Genomic DNA, 25,084 nt, shown 5'->3' on the forward strand with positions numbered 1-25,084 from the left:
TGCTCCAGTTGTCGAATGGTTGTTTGAAGTTTAATTACTGTTTCCTTGAGGTGAACCTCTGATTCTCTGGGTGATAGATTTGGACATAAACATAGGGAAGTGATGGTGCTTGGGAGTGAGTGGATTGGAACTAGGGTGAAAAAGGATCATACGGTGGCGAATGGTAAAAAGAAGCTTGTGAGTGTGGTGATTCGAGGTTATGTTGAGAGGTTGGTCTATAGGCACGGGGTGGGGCTTGTTGGTAGTCACAAGGTTGTCCATCATATCTTTCAGCTGGGTATGCATTGTAGAATGGTCGTTGTCCGTGATATCTTGGAGGATGTTGTAGCCTAAAGGGTTGATTAGATCCTCTTGGCTCCATCCATCCTTGATTGGTCTGATCTTGATGCATATTCCTGCTGTAACTTCTATTTCCTCCAACAAAGTTAGAACCAAACTCAAAGCGAGAGGGTGAGAGTTCATAGTAGCAAATAAAATTAAAAAGGAAAAACAGAAATAAATAAACAAGTAAAAGAAAAATATTTACAATAACCAATAATAAGGCACACGTTAGCATTTCCCCGGCAACAGCGCCATTTTGACGAGAGGAACTTTTGCGTGGTTTAGAAATTTTCGGATAAATCCTCGTTGCAAGTATAGTCTCTAAACCTTCAAAAGTCCTTTCATACAAACGTTTTGGTTGTCACAAGTAACAAACCCCTTAAATAAATTGATAACCGAAGTATTCAAACCTCGGGTCGTCTTCTCAAGGAACTGCAGGAAAGTATGTTCTTATTATTGGTTATGGAGATTGTAGATTTGGGGTTTCAAGAATGAGGAACGAATATGACAAATAATTTAAATGGCAATTAAAAATAAATAAATAACTGTAAAATAAACTTTTGGCAAGGTATGAGAAATTAGAAGTCCTATCGTGGCTATCCTTATCAATGATGATAATAATTGAATCTTAATTCCACTTCGTTAGCCTTTACTAATATAAAGGAAGGTCAAGAGATTAATTGGGTTGATCTTCGGATCCTATTTGTTTCCTAAGAAAAGATTGGGATTATTGAAGTTCAATTCAATTAACAAAGATAACAATTATCAATCATGTTTGAGTTTGATAACTCCAGAGTTACTGATTTCTTAACCAAAATCAAAAGGAGAAGTAAATCTACTGGAATAAAAATGTCTTCAGAGTAAAAACAACAATAGCATAAATAAAGAAATCAATATTAAACTGAAATACCTCAAATAACATTAATAAAAGAAAATTATATGTAACATGGAAGAGTTCATAAATTAAATTGGAAAAATAAATAAAAATAAAGAACCTGGGATTGAGAGCCACTCCTAAAACTAAGAAAAATCCTAAATCCTAATCCTAAGAGAGAGGAGAGAACCTCTCTCTCTAAAAACTACATCTAAATCCTAAAATTGTGAATAATGAAAGCTTGTTTATGAATGGATGCATTCCTCCACTTTATAGCCTCTAATCTGTGTTTTCTGGGCCGAGAACTGGGTCAGAAACAACCCAGAATTCGCTGGTTGCGAATTCAAACATGCTGAATTTCCGTCACTGCGACGTGTCCGCATGGAGCACGCGGTCGTGTCGCCTAGCCTTAAAGCAACTATGGCATATTATATATTAAATCGAAGTTCCGGACGTTAGCTTTTTAACGCAACTGGAACCGGGTCGTTTGGACCTCTGTAGCTAAAGTTATAGCCGTTTGAGTGGGAAGAGGTCAGGCTGGACAGCTTAGCAATTTCTCCAACTTCTTGTATTCCTTCCACTTTTGCATGCTTCCTTTTCATCCTCTGAGCCATTCCTGCCCTGTAATCTCTGAAATCACTTAACACACATATCAAGGCATCTAATGGTGATAAGAGAGGATTAATATTAGCAAAGATAAATCCAAATAAACATGTTTTCAATTAAAGCACATAATTAGGAAGGCAAATGTAAAACCATGCAAATAATATGAATAAGTGGGTAAAGAGTAGATAAAAACCACTCAATTGAGCACAAGATAAACCATAAAATAGTGGTTTATTAGTGTTTCACCCTTCTTTTATATTCTGTTGTTCTTTACTTTTATAATTAATGTGATTGGTTCAAAAATTTTAAAGTTTGTTACTTGCCTATTAAGAAATGTTCAATCTTTAAATTTTAGAATCATATCTTTTAGAATCTTGTTAGTCAAGTAATCAACTCCACTTTTCAAAATCAAATCTTTTTTTAATTTAATTTCTTTTTCAAATCTTTTTCAAAATGATTTTCAATCACATCTTTTTCAAAATTGATTTTCAAAATCTTTTTCAATTAACCACTTGACTTTTTGTTTGATTTTCAAATTTTTATCTTTTTCAAAACTATCTAACTACTTTCCTCTCTCTGATTTTCGAAAATCACTAACTAATTTTTCAAAAATCTTTTTAATTAAGCAATTTATTTAATTTTCAAAATTTATTTTGTTTCTCTTTTTGATTTTTGAATTCTAACTACATTTTAAAATAAAAATAAAAATATTTTCCTTTTATTTTTAAATTAAATTCGAATTCTCTCCCCCTCTCCCATCTCCTTCTATTTATTTATTTATTTACTAACACTCCTCTCCACTCAAAATTTGAACCCCTCTCCTCCTCTATGTTCAAATTTTTCTCTTTTCCTTCTTCTATTCTTCTCTTCTTATACTCACATAAAGGAATCTCTATACTGTGACATAGAGGATTCCATATTTTCTGTTCTCTTCTTTTTCATATGAGCAGGAACAAGGATAAGAACATTCTTGTTGATGTTGATCCTGAACCTGAGAGGACTCTGAAGAGGAAGCTAAGGGAAGCTAAAGCACAACCCTCTGGAGAGGACCTAACAGAAATTTTCGAAAAAGGAGACATGGCCGAACCTAATAACAATGGTGGAGATGCAAGGAAGATGCTTGGTGACTTTATTGCACCCCCTTCTAACTTCTATGGAAGAAGTATCTCAATTCCTGCCATTGGAGCAAACAACTTTGACCTTAAGCCTCAATTAGTTTTTCTAATGCAACAGATTTGCAAGTTTCATGGACTTCCATTGGAAGATCCTCATCAGTTCTTGGCTGAATTCTTGCAAATCTATGACACTGTCAAGACCAATGGAGTTGATCCCGAGGTTTACAGGCTTATGCTTTTCACTTTTGTTGTAAGAGACAGAGCTAGAACATGGTTAGATTCACAACCTAAGGACAGCCTGAACTCTTGGGATAAGCTGGTCAGTGCTTTTCTGGCCAAATTCTTTCCACCTCAAAAGATGAGCAAGCTTAGAGTAGAAATCCAAACCTTCAGACAAAAGGAAGGAGAATCCCTCTATGAAGCTTGAGAAAGATATAAGCAACTGATCAAAAGATGTCCTACTAACATGCTTCCAGAATGGAGCATCATATGTATATTCTATGATTGTTTGTCTGAGTTGTCAAAAATGTCATTAGACCATTCTGCAGGAGGATCTCTTCATCTAAAAACCCCTGCAGAAGCTCAGGAACTCATTGAAATGCTTGCAAATAACCAGTTCATGTATACCTCTGAGAGGAATCCTGTGAACAATGGGACGCCTCAGAAGAAGGGAGTTCTTGAAATTGAAACTCTGAATGCCATATTAGCTCAGAATAAAATATTGACTCAGCAAATCAATATGATTTCTCAGAGTCTGAATGGATTACAAGCCGCATCCAACAGTACTAAGGAAGCATCTTCTAAAGAAGAAGCTTATGATCCTGAGAACCCTGCAATGGCAGAGGTGAATTACATGGGAGAACCCTATCAAAACACCTATAATCCTTCATGGAGAAATCATCCAAATCTCTCATGGAAGGACCAATAGAAGCCTCAACAAGGCTTCAATAATAATGGTGGAAGAAGTAAGTTTAGCAATAGCAAACCTTTTCCATCATCTTCTCAGCAACAGACAGAGAATTCTGAACAGAGCCATTCTGGCCTGGCAACCATAGATCTATCCAAGACCACACTAACTTTCATGAATGAAACAAGGTCTTCCATTAGAAATTTGGAGGCACAGGTGGGTCAGCTGAGTAAGAAGATTACTGAAACTCTTCCCAGTACTCTCCCAAGGAATACAGAAGAAAATCCCAAGAGAGAGTGCAAGGTCATAACCATGACCAACATGGCCAAACCTGGAGAGAGTGAGGAGGACGTGAGTCCCAGTGAGAAAAGCCTCATGGGACGTCCTCTGGACAGAAAGGAGTTTCCCTTTGAGGAACCAAAGGAATCTGAGGCTCATACAGAGACCATAGAGATTCTATTGAACTTCCTTCTGCCATTCATGAGCTCTGATGAATATTCTTCCTCTGAAGAGGATGAAGATACCATTGAAGAGCATGTTGCTAAGTATCTAGGAGCAATCATCAAACTGAATGCCAAGTTATTTGGTAATGAGACTTGGGATGATGAACCCCCCTTGTTCACCAATGAACTGAGTGCATTTATGAGGCAGACATTACCTCAGAAGAAACCGGACCCCGGAAAATTCTTCATACCTTGTACCATAAGCACCATGACCTTTGAGAAGGCTCTGTGTGACCTGGGGTCAGGGATAAACCTCATGCCACTCTCTGTAATGGAGAAATTGGGAATCTTTGAGGTACAAGCTGCAAGAATCTCATTAGAGATGGCAGACAAATCAATGAAACAGGCTTATGGACTAGTAGAGGACGTGCTAGTGAAGGTTGAAGACCTTTACATCCCTGCTGATTTCATAATCCTAGACACTGGAAAGGATGAGGATGAATCCATCATCCTTGGCAGACCCTTCCTAGCCACAGCAAAAGCTGTGATTGATGTTGATAGAGGAGAGTTGGTCCTTCAGTTGAATGAGGACTACCTTGTATTCAAGACTCAAGGTTCTCTTTCTGTAACCATGGAGAGGAAGAATGAAAAGCTTCTATCAATACAGAGTCAAACAAAACCCCCACATTCAAACTCTAAGTTTGGTGTTGAGAGACTGACGTGGCAGAAATTGGCAAGTCAAGAATTGTTGTAAGATATGCGTTGCAAGTATAGTTCTTAACCAACCAGAAATCCGTTTATCAATTTAGAAGGATTGTCACAAAAATTAAAATTAAAATACTGGGAGTATGAATCCTAGGTCATCTCCCAACGAGTTGCAGAAAGATGTACTATTTTATTAATCAGATATTTTCAAAAAGAGTTTGAGTTGAATAAACAGGAAATTAAATTGGGGAAATTAAGTAATTTAAATAAAAGCCTTGACTGGGAGTAGATTAGTTGGAAGCCCTATTCTTGTTGTAGTACTCTCAAGATTAATTGATAATTGAAGGTTGTTCTGTTTAGTCATCCCTTACTAGGTAAGGGAAAGTCAAACAAGTTGGAATGCTGTTTCTATTCACAAGTCCCAATCCGCTTACTTAGAAGGACTGGCGTTAGTGACTAGATGGCAATCCAACAATAAACCCAATTACAATTTCTCTTTTGAGCATTCCAACTCAAGGGTTCATTTCAATCAACTCCCCATCAATTTAGGGAACTACTCGCTCAATGTGAATGTAGAACTCATAACATTGGAAAGGGAATTAAAGAAAGACATGATAAATAAAACTCAAAGGAATCAATTAAAAATAAAAGTAACTCTTGTATTAATAAATTCTAAAATAATCCAATAGTAAAATTGAGTAAATTAAAGGACATGGAAGAGTAAAGCCAAGTAAAGACAATGAACTAGAATGACGAAGTCTTGATGAGGTAATAACTCTTCTCAATATCCCAATGCAAAGAGCAATAAAAATAAAAAATCCTATGAACTATGAATGTGTAGAGAGAAAACCTAGAGGAGGAGTAAAACTAGATCTAAAAAACTAAAACTATGTAGAATGAATGTTGTTTTGGTTTCTACATGTCCTCTGGCTCTAGTTTGCTTTTCTGGGCCGAAAACTGGGTCAAAACAGGGTCCAAAATCGCCCCCAGCGAATTCTGCAGATTATGCAGATCGCGCATGTCACGCGATCGCGTCATTCATGCGGACGCGTCATGCAGCGTTTTGCTTTGCCACGCGTGCGCGTCGTCCACGCCTCCGCGTCATTTGTGCTATTCCAATCCGCGCGGTCGCGTGAGCCATGCGGCCGTGTCACTGCGATTTCCTCTCTTCCGCGCGGTCGCGTGAGCCGTGCAGCCGCGTCAATTCTCGCTGGTCATCTCCTTAATTTCTTGTGTTCCTTCCATTTTTGCAAGCTTCCTTTCCAATCTCCAACTCATTCATGCCCTATAAAGCCTGAAACACTTAACACACAGATCACGGCATCGAATGGAATAAAGGAGAATTAAAATACATAATTAAAAGTCTCTAGGAATCAAGTTTTCAATCATGTAATAATTTTAGGAAGGAAATATAAATGCATGCTAATCATATAAATAAGTGGGTAAAGATCATGATAAAACCACACAATTAAACACATTATAAACCATAAAATAGTGGTTTATCAACCTCACCACACTTAAACATTAGCATGTCCTCATGCTTAGTTGAAGGAGATAAAACAAATGAGTAGGAACATGTAAAAACTCATGCAATGCAATGCAACCTATATATGTAAATGCAACTATATGATTCTTGTCTACTTGATCAATAGTAAATAAGCTCTTCAAAACAATTACAAATCAAATTCCACTAATTCAATTCTCATGTAGTAAGAACAGATAAAAATGCAAAAAGGCAGCTAATGAAAGCAGGGAACATAGAATTTTAAGCATTAAACCCTCACTAATGATGTATGTATACTCTAGTCTCTCTAGTGTATAGGGCAATCACTCTATCCTTCTCTAATCATGCTTTCTAATTTTTTTTGTTCTTCTCCTAATCAATCAACAACATTTGATATACCAATGCAAACATCATGAGGTCTTTTCAAGGTTATAATGGGGCTGAGGTAATAGTAAGGATACATATATGGCTAAGTAAGCTTATAAACTGAATCTTTAATTAACCCAAGCTTTAACATAACCTATATATATATTCTATATAACTTTATAATTCATACCTAGCTACCCAGAATTTCCCTTTCACATTCCATACTCATGTATCAATTTTTTATTTTAATTTTATCATACATGCATTGATCCTTGAATTCTTAACATTACATTGGGGTAATTTTGTCCTCTTATTTATTTATTGAATTTTTTTTTCATAACAACAAAAGTAAACATAGCTTATCAATGCACATAGATTTTTAATTCTTATAGTTTCACATGAGTAGGTCTCCAAATTTCCATTATATTATCATGACACATTCCCTTACTATCTTTTGTTCCTAAAATTTCCCATACTTAATTAGCACACATAATTCTATCTTAAGCTAACCAAAGATTCAGTTTGGGATATATAATTATTTTTTCACTTAAGGCTAATAATGTGGTAAAATATAGAACAAATGGGATTTAAAGGCTCAAAGTGGCTAATAAAGGTAATTGAATGGGTAGCCTTAATTTGGATAAGTGAGCTAAACAATTAATGGCCTCAATCATATGCAAACATATAAATATAATAAATATTGGATATATAGGATGAAACAAAATATAGATTACAATCATAGAGACGTAAACACACAAGAATAAAATAATTATGGTTAAATAATGTAACCATGCATAAAGGCTCAAATCTAACAGGTTGTGTGTTCTTTAACTTAAAAATCATGTTCCAAATATAACTTCAAGCAAATTTAACATAAAAATTTTAATTAAAATTAGTGAAATTTCGTTCCAAAGATAGAGTCTTAGAAGAAACTTATTGTCTTTTCAATCAAGTAGAACATGCATGCAACTAATCTATTACTATGCAATTTATCCTATTCTATAAAAGAAAAACGAACTAAATATCCTAATTTATTGGTGTTTAGGGAAGAGAAATTACCTTCGGAAGTCAGGTACTGACCGACCTCCCCACACTTAAGGCTTTGCACCATCCTCGGTGCCATCTGTCAGGAACAGGGGTGGGCTGGTAGTAGTATCTCCACAGTCGGGACCATCATGGCTCCCTGTGCTGGTAAAGGAAGTGGAGTTCGGGGTGTCTGAGTCCTTGAATTTTCCCATAATTAGCTCCTTGAGGTATGTGAATCGGTGCTTGTTACGGCGCTCTCTCATCTTAGCTTTGTGTTCCTGCCGATCCAACCTTTCGAGTATCTGATGAAGCAGTTGGTCTGTGGTAGGTGCTTGTGGTACGGAAGGAAGAATGTCTTGAGCCGGTTCAGTGGGATGGCTTGTAGTGGCTGCTGAGGGTCTGATATATTTCCCATTAGGGACATATTGATCATCCTGTGGAAGTATGGCTTTGGTGTCCCCAGCTCTGAAGGAGACTCCGGCTACTGAGACAAGATCTGAGACCAAGGCGGGGAAAGGTAAGTTGCCCACGATTTGTACGTGTCCCATGGCATTCCGGATATGTCTTGGTAGGTTCAGAGGCTGGTCTGTAAGCATGCACCATAGTAGAACGGCCATGTCCGCAGTGAAGGAGGACTCGTGAGTGCTCGGAAAGACGTAATGGGACATGATCTGTGCCCATACGCGAGCCTCCAAGGTAAGTGCTGAAGCCGATATTCCCTTAGGGTGGGTACGATGGTATCCGTAGATCCAACGGCTGCCAGGTAGTGCGATAACTCTGAGAACGGCGTCCCAATCAAATTGGTACATCTGGCGCTTGAGTGCGGCTTCTTGAAAGGCGTCTAATCCTTCTGGAACAGGGGGAAGAACTAAAGCTTTTTTGAATGGCCTCTTATGTAATGGGGACTTGCTTCTGACGGACAAAGACAGACTGCAGGGTTGGCATGTGGAAGTTGGAGTAGAAGTCGACTACCCAAGAAAGATTGACCTGGCCCGGCTGTCTCTTGAGGAAACCCCATTGTCTTTGTGCAATTTGTGGCTCAACAAAGGTAGCAATATGGTTTGGGAGGAGAAGAAGGTATTCGTTGTTGTAGCTCCTTTCTGCCAGGATGGGGAACATCTGCTCACAGTAGCGATTGGGAAATCGCGCAGTGTCCTTTGCTGGGAAGGCTTTTTCTTTATCATCAACCTTTATAATCCTCTTAAGTCTCTTTGTTGAGGGTTTAACCCCAGTTGAAGAGGGTTCTGCCACTAATGCTCTTTTTGTTCCTCTTCTTGCTGTTGATTTGGGAGTAGCTTTCTCTTTTCCTTTCTTGGTGGCCATTCTGAAAAAGGGAAGAGAAAGTAAATTAGATTCAAAGAGATAGAGCAAGGAAGAGAATGGAAAAGGATGGTTATGAATGCACATTTAAAGGTAAATGATGTTAACACATGGTCATGACTACATGTGAAAAGTTATTAATGGAAAATAGTTAGTGCATATGATGACAAGTGAATGCAAGGTGTTTATTGGCATGCTGGCAAAGGCATGAGTAGCATAGATCAAGCATCACTTGTAACAAACCATCACGTTTGTATTGACAATTATTTATAACGAATAAAATATAAAAGGGGTTTTGTGAAAAACGGGCATTTAATAGTAGAATAGAATAACGTAGAAAAGTGCATAATGCCATATGGCCTTTTTCACAAACACATAGCATGCATGGTGAAATAATGTATGGAAAGTATTAAATTGAACATGCAAGCAAGAAACCCTTTAAAAGGTAATATATAATTGCCAAACAAATTTAGAATAATCCACAAGCATATAATGAGAAATAATGACTCAAATAAATTTCTAACACCAAGTAAAAAGGAAAAAAAGAAAGAAAAAGAAAATATGAATAATGAAAGTAAAAAGAAAAAAAAGAAGATAACAGATAAAAAAAAGAAGAAAAATAGAAAAGTAAGGAGAGAAAAAGAAAAAGAAAAACCTTGTTAATGGGGGTGAGAGAGAGCGTGAGAGTGTAAAAAGTGAGAAAGAAGGAAGAAGGAAGAAGGGAGGAGGAAGAAATAAGGAGGGAAAAGAGAAAATAGGATTTGAGGAGAAAAAGATAAGATAAGTGGCAAATCAGGGGAGCAGTGCGGCGCAATCGACGCGGTCGCGTGGGGCACACGGTCGCGCGATTTGCGCTAATAATAATTGACGCGGTCGCGTCGGTCACACGATCGCGTGACCCGTTTTATGCCACTGGCGCGAGGGCAGCCTCGTGCTCGCACAACTCTCTGTTCGAAATTATATTGTTGCCAAATCTTGGGTGACGCGATCGCGTGGGGCATGCGATCGCATGAGTGGCCATTAGAAGGATATGACGCGGTCGCGTCGGTCAAGCGGCCGCGTGGGAAGAATTTGTGCGTTAGCACCAATCCAGCACCACTCTTGCACAACTTTCGGTCGTGCACCCTTTTTACGTCGTGCACCACTCTTGTGTTCCTTTCATTTTTGCAAGCTTCCTTTCCAATCTCCAACTCATTCATGCCCTATAAAGCCTGAAACACTTAATACATAGATCACGGCATCGAATGGAATAAAGGAGAATTAAAATACATAATTAAAAGTCTCTAGGAAGCAAGTTTTCAATCATGTAATAATTTTAGGAAGGAAATATAAATGCATGCTAATCATATGAATAAGTGGGTAAAGATCATGATAAAACCACACAATTAAACACATTATAAACCATAAAATAGTGGTTTATCAGAGACCACAACCAAACTCTAAATTTGGTGTTGAGAGGCCCCAAACCTGTTCTGATTATCTGTGAGGCTCCATGAGATCTCACTGTCAAGCTATTGACATTAAAGAAGTGCTTGTTGGGAGGCAACCCAATGTTATTTAATTATATCTATTTATTTTCCATTGCTATTTTATGGTTTCTTTAGGTTGATGATCATGTGAAGTCATAAAACCAACTGAAAAATCAAAAATAGAATGAAAAACAGCATGAAAAATAGCTCACCCTGGAGGAAGAGTTTACTGCCGTTTAGACGCCAGTAAGAGTAGCAGAATGGGCGTTAAACGCCCAGTCTGGCACCATTCTGGGTGTTTAACGCCAGAAACAGGCACCAGACTAGCGTTTAACGCCAGAACAGAGCATCTACTTGGCGTTTAATGCCAAGAATGGGAGAAAAGCTGGCGTTAAATGCTAGAAACAAGCAGCAACCTGGCGTTTAACGCCAGAAGTACACTCTAAGGGCATTTTGCACGCCTAAAAGGAGTAGGGATGCTAAGTCCTTGACCCCTCAGGATCTGTGGACCCCACAGGATCCCCACCTACCCCACCTCTTCTTCTCTCCGCTTCACACCCTTTCATAACACTCTTCCCCAAATACCCCTCACCAATCACATCCATAACTCTTCCCCAAATACCCTTCACCACTCACATCCATCCACTCTTCCCTAAAAACCTCACCGACCTCCAAATTCAAAATCCTTTCCCTCCTAAACCCAACCCTAATACACGAAACATAACCCTTCCCCCACCCGGATATAAACCCCTCAGCTCTACCTCATTTTCACACATTACAAACACTTCTTTCCCCCCTTGGCCGAATACACACTTCCCCTCCATCTCTTCTATTTTCTTCTTCTTCTACTATTTTCTTTCTTCTTTCGCTCGAGGACGAGCAAACATTTTATGTTTGGTGTGGTAAAAGCGTTGCTTTTTGTTTTTTCATAACCACTAATGGCACCTAAGGCCGGAGAAACCTCTAGAAAGAAGAAAGGAAAGGCAATTGCTTCCACCTCCGAGTCATGGGAGATGGAGAGATTCATCTCAAAAGTCCATCACTAAGAAAAAGGATGGAGCAAACAAGAGAGCCCACTTATGGACCTCAACAAGAGCATGAGGAAATTCCTCATCATGAAATCCCTGAGATGCCTCAGAGGATGCACTTTCCTCCACAAAACTATTGGGAGCAAATTAACACCTCCCTAGGAGAATTAAGTTCCAACATGGGACAACTAAGGGTGGAACACCAAGAGGATTCTATCCTCCTCCATGAAATTAGAGAAGATCAAAGAGCTATGAGGGAGGAGCGACAAAGGCAAGGAAGAGACATTGAGGAGCTAAAGCACTCCATAAGATCTTCAAGAGGAAGAACTAGCCGCCATCACTAAGGTGGACCCGTTCTTTAATTTCCTTGTTCTTTATTTTTCTATTTTTTCATTTACTATACTTTATGTTTATCTATGTTTGTGTCTTTATTACATGATCATTAGTGTTTAAGTGTCTATGTCTTAAAGCTATGAATGTCCTATGAGTCCATCACCTTTCTTAAATGAAAAACGTTCTAAAAGCAAAAGAACAAGAAGTACATGATTTCGAATTCATCCTTGAAATTAGTTTAATTATTTTGATGTCGTGACAATACTTTTTGTATTCTGAATGAATGCTTAAACAGTGCATATATCTTTTGAATTTGTTGTTTATGAATGTTAAAATTGTTGGCTTTTGAAAGAATGATGAAAAAGGAGAAATGTTATTTGATAATCTGAAAAATCATAAAATTGATTCTTGAAGCAAGAAAAAGCAGTGAATACAAAGCTTACAAAAAAAATGGCGAAAAAAGAAGAAAAAGCAAGCAGAAGAAGCTAAGAGCTCTTTAAATCAAAAGGCAAGAGCAAAAAGCCAGTAACCCTTTAAACCAAAAGGCAAGGGTAAAAAAGATTCAAGGCTTTGAGCATTAATGGATAGGAGGGCCCAAAGGAATAAAATCCTGGCCTAAGCGGCTAAACCAAGCTGTCTCTAACCATGTGCTTGTGGCGTGAAGGTGTCAAGTGAAGAGCTTGAGACTGAGCGGTTAAAGTCGTGATCCAAAGCAAAAAGAGTGTGCTTAAGAACCCTGGACACCTCTAATTGGGGACTCTAGCAAAGCTGAGTCACAATCTGAAAAGGTTCACCTAGTTATGTGTCTGTGGCATTTATGTATCCGATGGTAATACTGGAAAACAAAGTGCTTAGGGCCACGGCCAAGACTCATAAAGTAGCTGTGTTCAAGAATCAACATACTGAACTAGGAGAATCAATAACACTATCTAAATTCTGAGTTCCTATAGATACCAATCATTCTGAACTTCAAAGGATAAAGTGAGATGCCAAAACTGTTCAGAGGCAAAAAGCTACTAGTCCCGCTCATCTAATTGGAGCTAAGTTTCATTGATATTTTGGAATTTATAGTATATTCTCTTCTTTTTATCCTATTTGATTTTCAATTGCTTGGGGACAAGCAACAATAGTCATGCTAGCCTTCCAATACTTATATGCTCATGCTAGGTTCTTCTTTAATTACCTTGTTTGTTTATGATCATGATTACTTAATTATTTTGACTCAAAAAAGTTCAAGATGGCTGATGAGCGGATAATTTATACGCTTTTTGGCATTGTTTTTAGGTAGTTTTGAGTATAATTTAATTAGTTTTTACTATGTTTTTATTAGTTTTTATGCAAAATTCACATTTCTGGACTTTACTATGAGTTTGTGTGTTTTTCTGTGATTTCAGGTTTTTTCTGGCTGAAATTGAGGGACTTGAGCAAAAATCTAATTCAGAGGCTGAAAAAGGACTGCAGATGCTGTTGGATTCTGACCTCCCTGCACTCGAAATGGATTTTCTGGAGCTACAAAAACCCAATTGGCGCGCTCTCAATTGAGTTGGAAAGTAGACATCCAGGGCTTTCCAACAATATATAATACTCCATACTTTGCCCAAGTTTTGACGATGCAAACTGGCGTTCAAATGCCAACTTCCTACCCTATTCTGAAGTTAAACGCCAGAAACAGGTTACAAACCAGAGTTAAACGCCAGAAATAGGCTGCAACCTGGCGTTTAACTCCAAGAGAAGCCTCTACACATGCAAAACTTCAATGCTCAGCTCAAGCACACACCAAGTGGGCCCGGAAGTGGATTTCTGCATCATTTACTTATTTCTGTAACCCTAGCTACTAGTTTAGTATAAAAGCTACTTTTAGTTATTTTATTTCACATCTTTTGATCAATTTTGAGTCTATCTTTGTATCACTTTTGATCTCTTGATCACGCTTAGGGGGCTGGCCATTTGGCCATGCCTGGACCATTATCACTTATGTATTTTCAACGGTGGAGTTTCTACACCCCATAGATTAAGGTGTGGAGCTCTGCTATTCCTCATGAATTAATGCGAAGTACTATTATTTTTCTATTCAATTCAAGCTTATTCTTATTCCAAGATATTCACTCGCACTTCAACCTGATGAATGTGATGATCCGTGACACTTATCATCATTCTCACCTATGAACGCATGCCTGACAACCACTTCCATTCTATCTGCTATAGCTTGAGCATGTATCTCTTAGCCTCTATTCCAAAAGATCGGAGTCTTCGTGGTATAAGCTAGAATCAATTGACGGCCATTCCTGAGATCCGGAAAGTCTAAACCTTGTCTGTGGTATTCCGAGTGGGATCTGGGAAGGGATGACTGTGACGAGCTTCAAAGTCGCGAGTGTTGGGCATAGTGACAGACGCAAAAGGATCAATGGAATCTATTCCAACATCATCGAGAACTGACATATGATTAGCCGTGCGGTGACAGCACATTTGGACCATTTTCACTAAGAGGAGGACGGTAGCCATTGACAACGGTGATCCCGCAACATACAGCTTGCCATGGAAAGGAGTATGAATGATTGAATGAAGGCAGTAGGAAAACAGAGGTCTAGAAGGAGCAAAGCATCTCCATACGCTTATCTGAAATTCTCACCAATGAATTACATAAGTATTTCTATCTTATTTTATATTTTATTTATATTTTAATTATCAAAACCTCATTACCATTTGAATCTGCCTGACTAAGATTTACAAGATGACCATAGCTTGCTTCAAGCCTACAATCTCCGTGGGATCGACCCTTACTCACGTAAGGTTTATTACTTGCTGGTTAGTTGTGCGGAGTTGTGAAGAAAAATTGAGATTATAAACGTGCGTAGAAAGTTTTTGGCACCGTTGAGATCACAATTTTGTGCACCAATGGCAATCATAATGTCACAACAACATGTCACAATTCAAAATTCAAGCTATGCTTATTCATAACACACATGCATACAGAGAAAATCAGAGACAATCATGCAATTAAATGCACTAGAAACAAATGAGAGGAAAAGAAACTTTACCACCTTGTAGTTCATCTTCATTGTTGTTGTCATTTTCCTCCTATTCTTCCACTTTCCACACCAAACTTGCTTATCCTCAAGCAACAATTAAAGCAGTGGTGATGGGGTTTATGATGGATCAAGAATGTCTTAATCAATGAAATGTGAGTAATGCATGTAATTAAGCAAGCAAAATTAAGGATACAATAAAGGCACAAGAAAGGAAACAGAGACAATGTGATTGCATTAATAAATGGCGTGCATGGTACATAACATGAAAAATAAGTGGAAACACCAAACTTAGTGTGACACTTTCATTTTAGAATGATGCAAGTACCCAATGAAGATTGAAAATCAAATTGTTGCATGGCAACAACAAACTTAGAATGTAATCATATGCGAAATTATTGAAAATAAACAAAGCAAAGAAAGGAAATGTTACCTCCCAACAAAGCAAAGAAAGGAAATGTTGCCTCCCAACAAGCGCTCTTTTAATGTCATTAGCTTGACATGTTGTGCTCAACTTTCTTCCTTTTCTTCCAGTTGGTTAAGAGGAATGACCTCAAGGGGAGAGAAGAGCAAGTTGAAATCCCCTGTTTTGAGTGCCTCCCAGCAAGCTTTCTTTTGTTGTTAGCTTGAGCAAGATTCAATGGAGATTAGTGAGTCTGTTGTACGAGAATTTTATGGGAATCTACTGAGTGAAAAGTAGAGACACTGTTCCTTAGAGGACAATAGTTAGATACCTCCACACAGGCATGTGAGGACCTCTTGTAGCTTCCACACATACTGCCTAGCCGAGATGCCTATCCGAAGATAATGGCAGATGTCATCAAGGGCACGATCCCATTGGATACTATTCTGAAGAAGATTGGCCACCCTGAAGCCCTCTGGGAGTACAGTTCAGGGGAGAAAGCTGCCCCCATTGGTATTGCATGCTCCAACCTCACTCCCGAAGCAAGGATATGGCAGTAAATAGTCACTGATTATCTGTTGCACAGCACCCACGCTACCCACATCAGAGTCCATGTATCTATACTTCTTTGGGCTATCTTAGAGGGTAAGAAGATAGTGATCTTACCTCTTATCAGAGAGTTGATGTGGAAGGTGAACCAGCAACAAAAATTTAAGATTTTTTCCCATCACTTATTATGAGATTGACCACAGCAGCTGGAGTGGAGACGAGGCCAAATGACCTTATGTTTAAAGTCCTGAGTGGCCAGTGGTTTTTGCCATTTGAGGAGTGGAAGGAGTTGGAAAAGAAGAGCACCAAGAAGAGGAAGACAGCAGAGCCATCATCATTATCAGCACCACCACCATCATTAACTACTACATCTTCTACCCGGCCTATTTATGAGTTGGTCCAGGAGCTTCTGCAGGAGGTCTGCCACAATGAGCACCGCAATACACGTCGTTTTCAGTAGTTGGTGGTGAAGCTTGAGGGAGGAGACCCTGGCCCAGCTCCTGCGGATTCACCCAAGCCGGCGTGGAGGAGGAGGACGCTGAGGAGGCCGACATTTAACATGATAGTGTACCAGCCACAAGAGCACCTACAGCCACCATCTGGAGGTGGAGACTTGATGACAAGTCATCTTAGCCTAGTTTCACTAGTCTTTTTCCTTTGTTTTCATTTAGTTTTATGCACTTTCTTAAGCCATAAGTAAGTCAATTGGGTTGAATTTCATGTTTCCTTTGATTCAATCAACCATGGATAAATTGATGCATTTTCATGAGTTTTTGTGCCATAATTGCTCATATGACAAGAAGAAGAATAACTCTCATGATTGTGGTATAACTTTGATACAATTGTTGATTGATGATAGGTGGAATAAAGCTTGGAAGAAGGTTGCAAGAATGGGCTTGAAAAGAGGGATTAACGTTTGAGCTAACGTTTGCCTCAAACGTTAACTCAAATGTGAGAAGCAGCTGAAGAACACCCTGGAGAAGAGCCAACGTTTGCGCCAACATTTGCCTCAAACGTTGAGGCAAACGTTGGCTGAAGAAGAAGCAGGGGAAGGCAACATTTGCGCCAACGTTTGCCTCAAACGTGAGGTCAAACGTTGGCGCCAAAAAGAATGAAAAAGAGCACTCCTGGGCACGGCAACGTTTGAGCCAACGTTTGCCTCAAACGTGAGGTCAAACGTTGGCTACATTTTGGCAAGGAAGAGCATGGCAAAGCACCCCTGATTGATGGTTTAGATGAGCCACGTTTGCGCCAACATTTGCCTCAAACGTTGGGCCAAATGTTTGCCAAAAAGGGAGCCTGGGAAGAACCACGTTTGAGCTCACGTTTGACCTCAAACGTTGGCTCAAACGTGGATGACAGCAAATGGGCTATCTGCATAATGCCTCACACAAGGGACGTTTGTGTCAACGTTTGCCTCAAACATTGACTCAAACGTAAATGGTTCATGGCCCGGTTCACAAATGAATTTCTTCCCAACACCAAGAGTAATCAACGGAGGCTATTATCAACCCAATTCCATCAAGACTAAAGGCCCAATTCAAGGCTTAATGATCATTTGAAGAAAGTGTATAAATAGCTTAGGATTTGAAGTTTTAAGGGAGCTTTTCTTTTTAGAGTTTTCTTTAAGAATTTTCATAGTATTCACAGTAGAGATCTTTTGGGTTTCGAGTTTTGGAGATTCTGAGTCTTGGGGAAGGAGAATTGAATTCTTTTCCTCTTAGTTTTCTTGTTTTAAATTTCATCTACACTCGTCTTGAGTCTTGGGTGTTGAAGAATTGAGGAAATTCTGTCTCAATCTCACCTTGAGATCTCTTTGTTTTTCTTACTGCAACTTCTGGAAATTGAACTTGAATTTACATTCCTACATTGCTCTCTTCTGTAATTTGGCATTTTCTCTCTAAATTTGGATCTAAGAAGGCATTGAGATCTAGACTTAGTTATCTAGTCTCTTGGGTCCTGAGATCTATTGATTTCCATTTTAATTTCCTTGTTTAATTACTACACCAAGTTTATTTTCCTTTTAGTTTTGAGATCCGGTTCAATTAATTACATCAACTACTCTTCATTCTATTAAGTTTTGCTTTTCCTTGTTTAATTCCTGCAGATCCAATTCCCATTCCCCTTTTATTTTTCAAGTCATTTATATTTCTTGCACTTTAAGTTTCTACAATTTACATTACTTGCACTTTAAGATTCAGCTCTTTTTCTTTTTGTTCCCTTTAATTTCCAGCAAATCACCCACTCCCTTTTACATTCCATGCAATTTAATTCCTGTCAACACAATTTCACACAATCAACACTTGTTTGCTTGACTAATTCAACCACTAAACTAAAGTTGCTCAATCTTTCAATCCTTGTGGGATCGACCTCACTCCCGTGAGTTTTATTACTTGATGCGACCCGGTGCACTTGCCGGTGAGTTTTGTGTCGGATCGTTTTCCCACTAACTGTTTGAAGTTTTGTCTCAACTGACTACACTCAATTTTCAAAAGTACCACTGTGTGTTCTGCTTGTTGATTTATATGTCACAGGAAAGAAGAGAGGCCAGAGGGAAGGATATCATTGAAGAAGGAGTTTCTGAGAAAGAAGAACACCACAACATGAAGCCGCAACTCATCACACTAATCAAGAACAATTGTTCCTATGGTGGAAATCCATTGGAGGATCCTAAACAGCACATATCCATTTTTCTGAGGACTTGTGGTGCTGTCAATCTCGATGGTGTAAATCATGATACCTATAAGCTTTTGTTATTTCCTTTCTCACTGAGGGATGAAGCGGCACAATAGCTTGAAACCTTTCCCCAAGGAAGTATCACTAGTTGGGATGATTTGGTTGCCAAGTTTCTAGCCAAATTCTCCTCATCCCAACAAAACATCAAGATGAAAGAGGGAATACACCCATTCATACAAGGAGAGGAAGAACCATTATTCAAAGCATGGGAATGATACAAGAAAGCAAGTGACAAAGTGGGTTTCCAAGCGTTCTATGAAGGATTAACCTCAGAAACAAGAAGAGCAGTAGATTACTTCTCAGATGGCTTACTCAAAGCAACAGCAACCGGCCAAGGAACTGCAGAATTCAATGACAAAAGAGTCAATAACCAACACTCATTTGAGAAACCACAGAATGCAATTTCAGAAAAGGAAGTGATGAATCTTGAGGGAGTGAAGGCAGTCATGAATCAAAACAAACAGCTACACCATCAAACTCAGCAACAATTGGAGTCAATAGCTAGACAAATTGATTTTCTACATTCTACTACAGTGAATGCACAATTTCTACCATGGAAGCCACATTCTTATCTAAGAATGGGGGATTATCAACATCAGGAACAAAGGGGTTCCAACATAGGCAAACCCATGATCACAAACAACCAAAGTCATCCATCCAATAATGCCAAACAAAACCAATGCTCACAAAACATGCACCCTCAATCTCATAATAACCCACAAAATCCACAGAGTACCTTTGCAACACCTACCTTTTACCCACACAATGCATGTGAATTTCCTTCGCAAGGTTTTCCACAGCCACCAGTCCATCTCATACATTTGAACCATTCTCAGAAGATCACTAACTTGGAAATTTCAATAGCGAGAATGATGGAGCATCAAGAGGTGACAAGAAAGAACCAGGAAGCTTCAATCAGAAGAATTGAGAGGCAGATGGAACAACTGGTCGAGTACCTTGCAGAAATGGGTGAGAAGAGGGCAAATACTTTCCCCAGAGCCACTGAAGACAACCTGAAGGACAATGAAAAAGTTTCTAGGTGGGAGAAATGGAAAGAAATCATGGAAGACAGTGAGAAGACTATGGGAAAAGAAACAATGATCAAAAAGAAGCACCACAGAGAAGTTCCTCAAGAAGAAATAGAGGAAAGAAAACCCACAGTGAGAGGAAAAACTCAAAGGCAACAGAATTCTCAACTTCCATGATCAGAGGATGGAGAATGTCAAGCTAGTGACAATAAAGAAGCGCTTGTTGGGAGGCAACCCAACCTGAGGTAGTTTTCTTTTCATAGCTATTTCAATAAAAATGTAGAGTAGTGTTATCTGTAGTGCAAGGAGCTAAGTTTGGTGTCACACCAAAACAATTTAAAGGAGAGTGAAGGATTTTAAGTTTGGTGTTCTACCAAAAATCTAATTTAAAAATACATTTTTACCTTCTGCATAATCAGTGCCAGCTCTAAACACCAGAGAAGCTACTTAACAATTGTTTAGTTTTTAGTTCGAAGTCTGTTCTCTAGATCATAGCTTGCTTTTCTAGTTTATAGTGTGTTTTCTTACTAAGAGCACATGTGGTTTTCTGCATATGAACAAATTACTATATAAGGAAAGGAACTAAGTTTGGTGTTCGCACACCAATCTAAGTTCAAGAGCCCACAAACATACATGCATGCTAACCATTTTAGAGTGCTTGGGGAACAAGCAACTTTCAAAGTTTATTGTAGGCAGTCACTTGAATCTAAGAAAGGATTAAGCACCATCAGCCAAAGAGACAAAGAGGGATACACAGATCAACAATGGCGTTGAGAAGGAGTAAAGCAGGTGAACCCCAACAGGTTGTATTGTTAAGTGACTCTCTTTTATTCAAAATTGTTATGATTGGAAGTGATATTGTACCCCTGTCTGTCTGCATAATATAGTTTTTCTATAACCTAATAATTGAGATGCTTGAATAATCACAACCCTATACTCTCCAAACTTGCTTGCACTCAATTTCTCGAGAAGGCATCACATGACAGTTCTTTGAAAAGAAGGATTGAGGAATTAAACAATTTTGAGGTAAGTAAAAGATTAGGAGAAGTGGTGGTTCTAGTTGTGTGATTACGTATTGAGGTTGCATACTTATGAAAACTTGCATGGGAGCTCATAGGCAGGACATAGAGTTCAAAGAAGTATTGTGGAGATTCTCAAACATTTATTGATCCAAGAAGCAGCAAAAAAAGAAAAGGGCCCAAAGCTCTGAGCCTCAATTACTAGGCAGAAAAGAAAAAAAAAAGAAACAAGAACTCAAAGAGTTATTATCCTAGTAAATGCTTGTGGTCGAATTGTGTCAAAGAGAGAGGCTTGAGTAAGTAAATCCTTAGGGGTGCTTTAACACCTAATACCTTAAAACCAACTGGTTTAGGAGTATTAATTGAAAGCTTATCTAAAGAGCCGCTTTGAGACATGACAGTTAGAGTCAAGGCCAAAGCACAGCAACTATAAGCTGCTTCAAGGTGATTACCTATAGAGAGATCTCCATGATATCATTTGGGTGAAAGTCCTAGGACCTAAGACTTCCAATATGTAAGGACTAGTAAGCACTGAAACCCTTGCATGAACATATAATTTAGAGTTCACCCCACTGTCACTTAATCACTTCACTCACAGGACATTACAAGTTATTCTTCAATCCATCTTAGTCGAAGGAACCTTTGAACATAATTCTGTTCTTGCTTGGGGACAAGCAAGTTTTAAGTTTGGTGTTGTGATGACAAGTCATCTTAGCCTAGTTTCACTAGTCTTTTTCCTTTGTTTTCATTTAGTTTTATGCACTTTCTTAAGCCATAAGTAAGTCAATTGGGTTGAATTTCATGTTTCCTTTGATTCAATCAACCAAGGATAAATTGATGCATTTTCATGAGTTTTTGTGCCATAATTGCTCATATGACAAGAAGAAGAATAACTCTCATGATTGTGGCATAGCTTTGATACAATTGTTGATTGATGATAGGTGGAATAAAGCTTAGAAGAAGGTTGCAAGAATGGGCTTGAAAAGAGGGATCAACCTTTGAGCTAACGTTTGCCAAAAACATTAACTCAAACGTGAGAAGTAGCTGAAGAACACCCTGGAGAAGAGCTAACGTTTGCGCCAACGTTTGCCTCAAACATTAAGGCAAACGTTGGCTGAAGAAGAAGCAGGGGAAGGCAACGTTTGCACCAACGTTTGCCTCAAACGTGAGGTCAAACGTTGGAGCCAAAAAGAATGAAAAAGAGCACTCCTGGGCACGGCAACGTTTGAGCCAACGTTTGCCTCAAACGTGAGGTCAAATGTTGGCTACATTTTGGCAAGGAAGAGCATGGCAAAGCCCCTCTGATTGATGGTTTAGATGAGCCACGTTTGCGCCAACGTTTGCCTCAAACGTTGGGCCAAACATTGGCCAAAAAGGGAGCCTGGGAAGAACCACGTTTGAGCTCACGTTTGACCTCAAACGTTGGCTCAAACGTGGATGACAGCAAATGGGCTATCTGCATAATGCCTCACACAAGGGACGTTTAGGTCAACGTTTGCCTCAAACGTTGACTCAAACGTAAATGGTTCATGGCCCGGTTCACAAATGGATTTCTTCCCAACACCAAGAGCAATCAACGGAGGCTATTATCAACCCAATTCCATCAAGACTAAAGGCCCAATTCAAGGCTTAATGATCATTTGAAGAAAGTGTATAAATAGCTTAGGATTTGAAGTTTTAAGGGAGCTTTTCTTTTTAGAGTTTTCTTTAAGAATTTTCATAGTATTCACAGTAGAGAGCTTTTGGGTTTTGAGTTTTGGAGATTCTGAGTCTTGGGGAAGGAGAATTGAATTCTCTTCCTCTTAGTTTTCTTGTTTTAAATTTCATCTACACTCGTCTTGAGTCTTGGGTGTTGAAGAATTGAGGAAATTCTGTCTCAATCTCACCTTGAGATCTCTTTGTTTTTCTTACTGCAACTTCTGGAAATTGAACTTGAATTTACATTCCTACATTGCTCTCTTCTTTAATTTGGCATTTGCTCTCTAAATTTGGATCTAAGAAGGCATTGAGATCTAGACTTAGTTATCTAGTCTCTTGGGTCCTGAGATCTATTGATTTCCATTTTAATTTCCTTGTTTAATTACTACACCAAGTTTATTTTCCTTTTAGTTTTGAGATCCGGTTCAATTAATTACATCAACTACTCTTCATTCTGTTAAGTTTTGCTTTTCCCTGTTTAATTCCTGCAGATCCAATTCCCATTCCCCTTTTATTTTTCAAGTCATTTATATTTCTTGCACTTTAAGTTTCTGCAATTTACATTACTTGCACTTTAAGATTCAGCTCTTTTTCTTTTTGTTCCCTTTAATTTCCTGCAAATCACCCACTCCCCTTTACATTCCATGCAATTTAATTCCTGTCAACACAATTTCACACAATCAACACTTGTTTGCTTGACTAATTCAACCACTAAACTAAAGTTGCTCAATCCTTCAATCCTTGTGGGATCGACCTCACTCCCGTGAGTTTTATTACTTGATGCGACCCGGTGCACTTGCCGGTGAGTTTTGTGTCAGATCGTTTTTCGCACATCAAGACTCCTAGAGCCATCCGTCCCCCAGATTCTCATCTATGCACAGACGACTGTGCAACCCTTAAATGTGGGAGAGGATTTCTGACTTTTGGGGTGTAAACTTTCTTTCTGAACACTTTGCAATTCTTTTTTGCTTTTTGTTATTATACTTTTGTAGATATTTACTAGTACTTTTGACTTTTGCACTACACACTCTTATTTTGATTTGTTCTATATATCCTGGTTTATCTCTAGTTTCATTTCTAGAATTGCACTTTTACTTTAGTTTATATATATTGCATTTGCATTTTTTGATGGGCATATATTTTATAGATAGAAGTTGTGATTGGATATTGTGAATAGTATGGCACCTAATTCAATTTTTTCCTAATTGTTCATGATGATTTTTTGATAGTGGAAAATAGGAAATGAACTAGGAAATTTTTGAAATTTCATCCAACACAACATACATACATACATAGGAAATAATCTTGGCAAAAACAACAAAAAATTTTCAAGATAAAATTCTTTTAGGACATTCTATTGTTTTGATTCTGAAAATTACTTTTAGACTTGCCTGAATTTTTTCATGGAACATAAAAGACAGATGGAACAAGACACCAAGTGAGATTTGAGCTTTTAATGTGTGGTTGCATATTTTAACCACAATATTTATTCTTGTGTGCTATGCTCCTTCTATGATTTTGATCTTAGATTTCCTTGATTCTTTATTTCTGATATTTGATGTTTTGAATGCATTTAGCATGATTGAGGCCTTTTTTCAATTAAAGCTTACTAACCCATCTAGCCATACGCTTATATCTACCATTGTAAGCCACTTTTGAGTTTTTAATCCCCTTTCGTTCTAATTGTTGCCACATCACTAACCTAAGCAAAAAACCATGAATAACCTTGAATTGCATCTTTCATTAGCTTAGGTTGAGGTGTGTGTGTCATTTAACTGTGGAGAAAATTTTGGAAAAACATTGGTAGAGAGAATAAAAGTTTATTTTGGGTATTCATTGAAAATTTTGAAAAAATGGGTGTACATTCATGTATCAATTTGCTTTAACCATATGTATTTGTCGTAGAAAAAGAAAAAGAAATAGAAAAGAAAAAAATGAAAAAAAATAATAACAAAAAGGGGACAAAAAGTTTCTCCAAAGAAAAGGAAAAAGAATAAGAAATGCATATGTGATTTGAATGGAAAAAAATGCATGAGTGTGTGTAAAAAGAAAGTAATGGGCAGTTAGAATGCATTTTAGTGATTAGGTTGATATAGTTTAGGTGGAATACTTCAAAGATTCAATTTATTAGTCCACTTGACCATATTAATTCTACCTTAATCCTAACCCCATTACAACCATCTAAAGACCTCATGATATTTGCATACATAAATTAAATACTTGCTGACTGTTAGATAAATAGCAAATCCTAGAAAACAAGATTAGAGGAGACTTGAGTGATTAAATCTTAAACACTAAGCGATTAGAATGTATATACATCTGGTGAGGGGTTCGATTGCTCAATTCTATGTCTCCACACCCTATTTTGTGTTTTCTTGCACGTTGCTTCATTCAGAAACTAGAATCAATACTTTGGAGTGTGATTGCATTGAAATATTTCTTTATTTAGCCCTATATTTCGTTATGCTTGCTTGAAAATTTGGTTGTTTGTTTTTTCCAACTCAATAGGAAACTATAGTATAGATAGAAATAGATAGCATTTAGTACAATTGCATGCACATAGATAGTTTCATTGAATAGGTTGTTTACCCTTTGATCCTTCTCCTTC

General features: G+C 38.2%; 1 protein-coding gene and 1 non-coding gene across 2 annotated transcripts; both read right to left on the reverse strand.

The window, feature by feature from the left end:
• Positions 1–3,280: 3,280 nt before the first annotated feature.
• LOC148580231 (small nucleolar RNA R71) lies at positions 3,281–3,388 on the reverse strand. Its single transcript, XR_015898149.1, has one exon. It is a non-coding gene; the product is annotated as a small nucleolar RNA R71 (small nucleolar RNA).
• Positions 3,389–7,935: 4,547 nt separating this feature from the next.
• Positions 7,936–8,535, reverse strand: LOC148580232 (uncharacterized). The gene has a single exon (XM_088502249.1). The coding sequence runs from the start codon at positions 8,533–8,535 to the stop codon at positions 7,936–7,938; it is 600 nt and encodes a 199-aa protein (XP_088358375.1).
• Positions 8,536–25,084: the final 16,549 nt, after the last annotated feature.

The sequence above is a fragment of the Arachis ipaensis genome, chromosome B10 (assembly GCF_059453495.1).
Source record: "Arachis ipaensis isolate K30076 ecotype BB chromosome B10, ASM5945349v1, whole genome shotgun sequence".
Classification (NCBI taxonomy): domain Eukaryota; kingdom Viridiplantae; phylum Streptophyta; class Magnoliopsida; order Fabales; family Fabaceae; genus Arachis; species Arachis ipaensis.

Excerpts from the sequence above, each read along its gene's own strand:
- LOC148580232 (XM_088502249.1), bottom strand. The coding sequence starts at position 8,535 with ATGTCCCATTACGTCTTTCCGAGCACTCACGAGTCCTCCTTCACTGCG.